Source organism: Aethalodelphis obliquidens, unplaced genomic scaffold, assembly GCF_003676395.1.
Source record: "Aethalodelphis obliquidens isolate GAN/ISIS:26980383/991018 unplaced genomic scaffold, ASM367639v1 scaffold79, whole genome shotgun sequence".
NCBI lineage: Eukaryota > Metazoa > Chordata > Mammalia > Artiodactyla > Delphinidae > Aethalodelphis > Aethalodelphis obliquidens.
Window position 1 is genome coordinate 4,733,589 of NW_020838023.1, and position 9,457 is coordinate 4,743,045.

A 9,457-nucleotide genomic window follows, 5' to 3' on the forward strand; every position below is an offset into this window, starting at 1 on the left:
TAAAGAGAGAAACAGACATACAGACCACATGATTCCAGAAATCACATGGTTTCAGAAACTTAGCTGAGACTGTTGGGTTCAGGCACTGTCAGCTGGCTGGACTGGGGGTTGATGTCGTGACCTGTCATTGCATCACGTGCACTTTGAACAAATGCATTGAAGAAATATGCTACAAGGACAGGGGTTATTTTTCTTTTCATTAGCAGATACTGTGCTCTTTTCAAGCAGGCCTGATTTATCATTTTGGAGTCACTCTGGAGAATTTCATGAACTGACATGATATTCCACGTTTGTTTCAGCTGCCTGGCTGGTCTACTCAGCTCCTTCCTCCTTATCTCTCTCCCCTTCATCCTTCTCTTTGTCCTGATGCCTTCTGTTTCTTTCTCTCTCTTCTTTTCATTCATTTCACAAAGTTTTATGTACTGCCTCCTAAATGCCAGATACCATTTTAGGCACTATTTTAGGGATATAGCAGTTAACAAGAGAAAGTACCTGTTCTCATGGAGATTATATTCTATTAGCAGACAAGAGAAGATAGATGAGAAAACAAATAAATATACAGTATGACAGTTGGTGTAAGTATTAAGGAATAAAACGAAGGGCAAAAACACAGAGAATGACGGGAGTGGAGGGGTGTATATATGCTAATTTAGATCAAGGGAGGTCTATCTGATGAAGTGACATTTGAGCAGAGACTTGAACACAGTAAGGGAACTAGCCACTCATGTATCTGGGAGAAGAGAGTCCTAGGAAAAAGGAATAACAAAGCAAAGGCCCTGAAAGGAGAACAGTAAAGAGACCAGGGTGGCAAGATGGAGTAAGCAAAGGAGAGAGAGGAAGGAGATAAGATCAGAGAAATGGACGGAATGCCATTTGGGATGAATTATAAAGGGCTTTGTAGGCTATGGTAGAACACTGGATTTTGTTCTAAGTAAGGTGGGAAGGATCTTGAATGAAGGAGCCTTCACTGGAGGATCTTGAATGAAGAAGTGACACGATCTGCCGCAAGGAGAATAAACTAGGGAAGAAAAAGAGGGCAATTATTGAGTATGGAGATGTGTTGGAGGCTATGACAATAGTCTAGGGGACAGGGAGTGGGAAGATTAGGATGATAGGAGTTAGATGCTCTTTGATTCTGGATATACTGCAAGGCAGAGCCTACAGGATATGCTGATGAATTGCATGTAGGGTGAAAGAGGGAGAAGAAAATTGTGAGTGATTCCAAGATTTATGGTTTGGGTGACTGACAGAATAGAATTTCCATTTATTGAATTGGGTTGGGGGTACTGAAAAAAGAATATATTAAGGGATGCAGGTAATCAATGTTTAAGAATGAGATATATTAAGTTGAACATCCAAGTAGAGATACAGTTAGAAGAGAGGTCTGGCCTAAAGATAAGATTTTGAGATGTCAGCATTTCATATAGATCATAATAAAAGCCATGGAAAAAACAAGAATATATATACATATATGTATAACCAAATCACTTTGCTGTACACTTGAAACTAACACAATATTGTAAATCAACTATACTTCAATAAAAAAGAAATAAAATACTTGCATATCATAAACCTGACAAAGGGTTAATATTGAAAATACATAAAGAACTCAAACAACTCAGTGACCGAAAATAAAGAGCCATGGAACAAGACGAAATCACTTTGCAGTGAAGGGAGATAAAGGAGCGAAGTGGTCCAAGGACACAGCCTGAGACGTTCTAAAGTCCTCAAGGATGAGAGGAATCAGTAAACAAGACTGAGAAGGCAGTTTGAAAAAAATTCTCTCAGGGATCACTGTCTTTCATTGCCTGATGTCCAGTGTTTTGAAGTCAGTTCAATAGTATATTTGGTGCTCCTTGGCTGTTTCAGATAGGAGGATAAATCCAGTTCATGTGACTCCATCTTTACAGGTCACAGAAGTCCTGTATTTGTATTTAAAGTATATCTCTTTTAGGAAGAATATATTTGGTTCTTGATTTTGCTTAATCCAGTTGAACACCTCTGCCTTTTAATTGGAATATTTAGTACATTAAGGCTTAATGTATTTTTTGATATGATCTAATTTAGGCCTACCATTTACCAAATGTTTTATATTTGCTCTCTCTGTGTTTTAAGCTGAATCTCTTTTCCTGCCTCATTTTGGATTAATTTAATGTTTTTAGAAGCACATTTTAGTTTATCTGCTGGCTTTAAAAGATAGACTTTATTTTTAGAGCAGTTTTAGGGTCCCAGAAAAATTAAGCTGGAAGTACAGAGAGTTCCCATCACCCCCTGCCTCTCCCCAACCACATAACCTCTCCCACTATCAGCATCTTGCACCAGAGTGGTACATTTGTTATAATCGATGAACCTATATTGGCATATCACTATCACTCAAAGTCCACAGTTTACATTAGGGTTCATTTTTGGTGTTATACATTCCATGAGTTTTGACAAGTGTATAATGACATGTCTCCACCATTTCAGTAACATACAGAATAGTTTTACTGCTCTAAAAATCCTGTGCTCTGTCTACTCATCCCTCCCCACCCCCCCAATCCTGGTAACCACTGATCTTTTTACTGTCACCATAGTTTTGCCTTTTCTAGAATGTCATATAGTTGGAATTATACAGCATGAACCATTTTCAGATTGGCTTCTCTCAATTAGCAATATACATTTAAGATTCCTCTGTTTTTCCATGGCTTGATAGCACATTTGTTTTTAGCTGAATAATATCCAACTGTCTGGACGTACCACAGTTTGTTTCTGTATCCACCTACTAAAGGACATCTTGGCCGTTTCCAAGTTTTGCCAATTATGAAGAAATCTGCTATAAATATTTGTGTTCAGCTTTTCATGTGGACGTAAGTTTTCAACTCCTTTAGATATAATACCAAGGAGCATGCTTGTTGTATCAGAAGGTAGGGGTACGTTTAGTTTTGTAAGAAACTGCCAGTGTCCTCCAAAGTAGCTGTGCCATTTTATATTCCCACCAGCAAAGAATGAGAGTTCCTATTGCTCCACTTCCCTGTTAACATTTGGTGTTGTCAGTGTTTTAAATTTTGGCCACAGAATGGCCAAATAGACATGTAATGGTACATTATTGTTTTAATTTGCATTTCCCTACTGACATGTGATGTTGAGCATCTTTTCATATGCTTATTTGTTTTTCATATGTGTTGATGGTGTCTGGTGTCCAGGTCATTTGCTCACATTTTAATTGGGTTATTTTCTTATTGTTGAGTTTTAAGAGTAGTTTGTAGAGTTTGGATAACCGTCCTTTGTTAGATATGTCTTCGGCAAATATTTTCCCCTAGTCTGTGGCTTGTCTTCTCATTTACTTGACAGTATATTTTGCAGAGCAGAAGTTTTCTGTTTTAATGAAGTTCAAGTTATTATTTCTTTCATGGATCATGCCTTTGGTGTTGTATCTAAAATGACATCAACGTACCCAAAGTCATGTAAATTTTCTCTTACATTATCTTCCAGGAATAATAGTTATGCATTTTGGTCTATGATCCATTTTGAATTAATTTTTGTGAAGGGTGTCTGTGTTTAGACTCATTTTTTTTTTTTTGGCATACAGATGTCCAGTCATTCCAACACCACTTGTGTGTATGTCTTTTCTCCATTGTGTTGCCTTTGCTCGTCTGTCAAAGATCAGTCATGTGGGTATATCTCTCGCCTATGGTCCATGGATCTATATGTCCATTCTTTTGCCAATACCACATTGCCTCGATTACTGTAGCTTTATATAGTAAGCCTTGTAGTCAAGTACTGTCAGTCCTCAATGCTCTTCTCCTTTAATATTATGTTGGCTATTGGGCATTTTGCCTCTCTACATAAACTTTAAAATCTGTTTGTGTATATCCACAAAAAACTTGCTGGGATTTTGATTGGCATTGCATTGAACCTATAGGTCAAGTTGGGAAGAACCGATATCTTGACAATACTGAGTCTTCCTATCTATGAACATGGAGTATCTCTCCATTTACTTAGTTAAGTTGTGAGTTCTTTCAGCAGAATTTTGTAGTTTTCCCCATATGGATATTTTGTTAGATTTATACCTAAGTGTTTTTCTTTTTTGGGTGCTAATGTAAAAGGTAATGTGTGTTTGAAATATCAAATTCCAGGGAATTCCCTGGCGGTCCAGTGGTTAGGACTCTGTGCTCTTACTGCTGAGGGCCTGGGTTCAATCCCTGGTTGGGGAACTAAGATCCCACAAGCCATGCAGTGTGGCCCCCCCCCCCCCCCCCAAAAATCAAATTCCACTTGCTTATTGCTGGTTTATAGGAAAGTGATTAGCTTTTGTATATTCAACTTGTATCCTGCAACTTTGATATAATTGTTTATTAGTATCAGAAGGGTGTTTTTTGTTAATTGTTTCAGATTTTCTACAGAGACACTCATTCTAATGGCTTTTTAGCTATACCTCTTTGCACCATTTTTTTTTAGTGATTGCTCTAGGCTTTAAAATATATATACCCTTAATCTTTTACAGTGTACCTAGGGTTAATACCTTACCACTTCATATAAAATGTACAGCTCCATTCATCCTCAAGATCACTTATTCTATAGTTACTATATTATATTGATACATCTAAATTCATTACAAAGCACAGAAGACAATGTTATAATTTTTTCATTAAACAGTCATGTGTTTTTTTAAAAAAATTAAGAGGACTGTAAGTCATTTATATGTATATATCTAGGTATTTACAATTTCCTATACTCTCATTCCTTCCTAAAGATTTGAGTTTCCCTCTATTACCATTTTACTTCAGCCTGAGGTGTTTCCTTTAGTATTTCTAACAGCATAGGTTGGCTGGTAACAAATTCTTCTAATTTTCTCTTATGTCATAACACGTTTATTTTGCCTTTGAAGGATATTTTTGCTGGATATAGAAATCTATGTTAATTTTTTCCTTCCTGAACCTAAAAAAATATTGTTCTAATATCTTCTGACCTTCATTTTTTTTTTGACAGGAAGTCAGCAGTCATTTGATTCACTGTTTACATGTCTATACCATATTTTTCCTGTGGCAGATTAAAAATCTGTCTGCATATTTTTTGATACTCCTTACTTCAAAAGAAGGAGCCTAATTCCCCTCCACTTAAATGGGGTCCAGACTCAGATACTTGATTCTAATAAACAGAATGTGGTGATGCCGTGTGACTTCCAAGACTAGATCATAAAAATATGGTTCAGAACACATATAAAGAGCTTCCATCTGGCTGTCTCTCTCTCTCTCTCTCTCTCTCTCTGTCTTGTTCTGAGGTAGGCTGGCCACTACATCATGAGGGCACTCAAGCAGTCCTGGTAAAGGGTCCACATGGAGAGAAACTAAGGCTTCCCACCAAACACCAGCACCAATTTGCCAGCTATGTGAATGGCCCACCTTGCAAGCAGACCCTCCAGCTCCAATCACATGCAGCTTCGGATAATATTTGACTACAATGTCATGAAAGTCCCAGATGATAATCTAAGCTGTTCCCAAACTCTTGTCCACAGAAAAGGTAAGAAATGATATTTATTGTTGTTTTAAGCCACTAAATTTGGGGATAATTTGTTATGTAGCAATGGATAACTAATACATTTCCTAACGCAAATGTCTCTGCATATTATATTCACTCTGATTCACCAATGCTTCCATTCATTTTACTCGTATAAAAGAAAAAAAATTGTAAAATTCAAGATGCACCATGGCTGAAAAAATTGATCTATGGAAAATAATTAATTTGTGATAAAACCAATCTATTCTAAAACACCATTTTGTCTTACTGGTTTACTTTCACAGCCTGAGCACTCTGTATAATACTTGGTATATAAATAAGATGTTAAATAACTACTGCTGAATGAATGAATGAATTTGTTCTTTCAGGCTTTAAGCTTCTGGAGGGCAATAATTGTGCTTTATTCACCTTTTTATCTCCCTTACATGGGACAGTGCTTAAATGAACATGCACCGTTCACTGTTTGTTGAATTAAATCAAACTTAACTGAAATTCTTGTTGAAGAAAATGATCTGGAAACAGAAGTGAAAAATCACGGCAGAAAACTAATTTTAAATATTTCTGGACCTCCCTGGTGGTGCAGTGGTTAAGAATCCGCCTGCCAATGCAGGGGACATGAGTTCGAGCCCTGGTCCGGGAAGATCCCACATGCCGCGGAGCAACTAAGCCCGAGCGCCACAACTGCTGAGCCTGTGCTCTAGAGCCCGCGAGCCACAACTACTGAGCCCATGTGCCACAACTACTGAAGCCCGCGCGCCTAGAGCCCATGCTCCGCAACAAAAGCCACCGCAATGAGAAGCCAATGCACCGCAACGAAGAGTAGCCTCCGCTCGCCGCAACTAGAGAAAGCCTGTGTGCAGCAACAAAGACCCAATGCAGCCAAAAATAAATAAATAAATTTATATATAAAAAAATATTTCTACTGCACATTGACTGGTGCTGGTTTTCAAGCCCCACCACCTATCACATATATGCATAAAAACCACAAATTTAAAAAACTTAAATATTTATATTGTTAGTTCCTAGTAGACCATATGGATTTTCATAATTTCCACCAATAGAACACATCTTCAAATGTTTCTAGAGAATCTTTGTGACAAATACACAATGATAGGCATATGACTGTGCTTAGGTTGTAAACTATTGTAAGGGGGCAGAGTGAATTCGGCAGATTATCGGCAGAATTGGTAACCTGCACTGCTCCTTATCCAGTTGAGCCTTAAGCCATTTCCGTAGAGTTGAATTTTATGAGCACAGGGAATGTGAACATTCAGTCACACAACTGAGCAACTTCTTTTCCTCTTTGGGAGGTAGTGTGTACCCAAGGTGTGTCTCAGTGGTTCAGAGCACAAGCCAGTCTTCCTAGGTGCAAATCCCAGGCCCACCATTTACCAGTTTTGTGATCTTTGCCTTACAGCTTAACATCTGCCTTAGTTTCCTCACCTGTTAAATACAGAAACTAATAGTACCTTCCTCACAGGGTTATTGTGAAGATAAAATGGGTTAATATATGAAAAGTGCCTGATACACAGGAAACACTAATCACAATTAGCTCTTACTGCCCTCAATACCAATCAGGGACTTGGAACATTGCAGGTGACTTGTAAATCATTATTAAATGAATGATTAATTCTGGGAGTACTGTATGGACATCTCTGCCCCCTTTCTGGATGGGGGGGGGTAGGTATTTGCATTCTATGATCACACAAAAATTTTGATTGTTTATTCCTTTTTAGAAATTCTCGATTAGATCCAAAAGAGGCAGCTGATTCTGTTCATTGATAAAGGATATACAAGTAATACTGGCACCTGATTACACTGAGTTGGGAATTAGAAAATAACACACTCTGGAGTAAGAGGCATTTTTATTTTTCATTTTAACCCCTTCACAATGTGAAAGTGGCAGAAGGGTGTCAAGTATAGAAAAAAACACGGAGTTTCAGAATCGAAGTGTCTTCTGCATTGTTGGGCTTGTGGAAAGATCATTCTAAGTTTCAAACAGGGCCCAGCTTCTCCCACTTGACTGTGGGCAACGCCTGGGATTGGTACGAGGCCTAATCAGACTTTATATCCACAACACCTGTCACAGTGCCTCAGTCGGTAGAAAGCCAGAGAAAAATATTTTACAGGGCTGAAATATTAATACTCGAGGCAACCAGGGCCTCAAACTTTCCATCCGTACCTCAACTTCCACCTACTTGGATGGACCCAAGTCTTCCCTTAGAACGACATTCCAAGGAGCAAGAAAAAGGGGGCCAGTTGAAACCTCTTCTCGGAGTTATGGGAACCACTTCCTTCGTCTGTTGCTAAGGAGGGAAGAAGGACAGAGAGATGAGGCTGGGGGAAAGGAGCGCCTCTGCACAGCGGAGCAATAGCCCCGTCCCACTTGGCAGTGGTCCCGCCGGTTCCATGAGTTACCCCGCCCCCAATCTCACCCGCCCTCATCTCGCACTTGGAAACAAACCCTTAGCAATACAAGCCTGGAAGCCTGGAACCCGGCGTCTCCGAGATGTCCCTGGGGGACTCCAGCCGCCGCAGAGAGGGAACTTCCCGGGGGCCCCACGGCATCCTAGTTGGCGCCGGGCTCAGGCCCTCAACCCTGCCTCCCTCACGAGGCTTTCCCGGAGGCGGCGAGAGCGTGGCCGGCCCGGAGGAGGCCCCAGCCGCCAGCCCGCTGCTAGAAGACCTCAGGCGGCGGCTGGCGAGCGCCTTCCAGCGGGCGACGCCGCGCGGCGTCTCGAGGCGCTCGCGGGAGGAGGCGGCGGCGGAGGCGGCGCGGGAGGAGCGGAGCCGGGCGCGCGTCGAGAGCGCCCTGGCCGGGCTGCGCGCCGAGCTGGTGAGCCCGCTGGCGGCCGGCTCTCGGGGCCGCCTCTCCTTCGTCCTCTCCCGGGGCCCCCGGCCGCGGGCCGCGCACGCGCCCCACCGAGGGCTTGGGAGGCCGAGCGCCGCTTTTCCCAGGGAGAGGGTGAGGCCGTGCCGCGTGGGCGAGCTGGGCACCGGCCGTCGATCTTCCCCGACCGTGCCGATGCTCCTGCCTCCCAGGCAGCATCCAGGAGGGAAGCGGGGGAGGGGAGGGGTCCGGCAGGGCCCGAGGTGCTGGCTGGCTGTCGAGGGCTGAGTCTACTAGTGACACACCCGAGACCTCCGTCACCACCCCTCCCCAACTTGTTCTATATTTTTCTACCGCATAGAAAGTTCCCTCTAGGGAACTCATAGTACGTGCATGTTATGGGGCTCGGAGGCGGAAGTTTCAATGAAATGAAATCACAGGATGGATGGAGCGAGTCCATCAGCAACTGTTTCTTTTATTCTGCAAGTTTTATCTTTCCCCTGGGTAAGAATTCAGAAAACAAAAAATGATAATAAGGTATTTTGTAAAATTGTAGCTTTTTAACATTAGGCAGGAGGAACTGTAGGTAAATATTTTAGTTACTGTTTTGTGATTTAAACAATTTCCAAGTTAGGTACAATTTGAAAGAGACAAAATGAATAAGAGCAATTTAAGCTTTAAAACGGTGCTGCCCATGAATATGTGTAGTGGAGATTTGGGAAGTTCTAGTCTTTTGCATTGAATACTAATAAAATGTTAACCGCTACTTTAGAACGGATTCAACCATCAGTCAGTTGCCTGATTTAAGAACCTTGACAGTTTATCTTGTTTCTGAGTTTAAGAAGGGCAAGAAGGTAGTCAATTTAATTTTACCTGTGTTAACAATTTGAATTTGACAAGGTATGTATTAATTCTGACCCAGCCATATCGGAGAAACACATGGTTTTCTTCAGATACCTGAGCAGTGGCTGGGCGAGACCCCTCATTAGTAGAGATGGCCTGGAGGGGGGTGCTATGGATAAGGATGCCCACTAGAAGGCTGAGACCGGGCTTAGTCACCCTGTGCTGCTGACCTGGGGTGTCACCATCCCTCCCATACCTCAGCTGAATCTTTTTTTTTTTTTTTTTTTT

The 9,457-nt window shown here is 41.4% G+C and overlaps 1 protein-coding gene across 1 annotated transcript; it reads left to right on the plus strand.

Moving 5' to 3' along the window:
• Positions 1–7,966: 7,966 nt before the first annotated feature.
• AARD (alanine and arginine rich domain containing protein) lies at positions 7,967–8,820 on the plus strand. The gene has a single exon (XM_027092556.1). It carries the CDS (start codon positions 8,006–8,008, stop codon positions 8,612–8,614), a length of 609 nt encoding a protein of 202 aa, XP_026948357.1. The 5' UTR covers positions 7,967–8,005; the 3' UTR covers positions 8,615–8,820.
• The last annotated feature ends 637 nt before the right edge of the window (positions 8,821–9,457 follow it).

Excerpts from the sequence above, each read along its gene's own strand:
- AARD (XM_027092556.1), top strand. The coding sequence starts at position 8,006 with ATGTCCCTGGGGGACTCCAGCCGCCGCAGAGAGGGAACTTCCCGGGGG.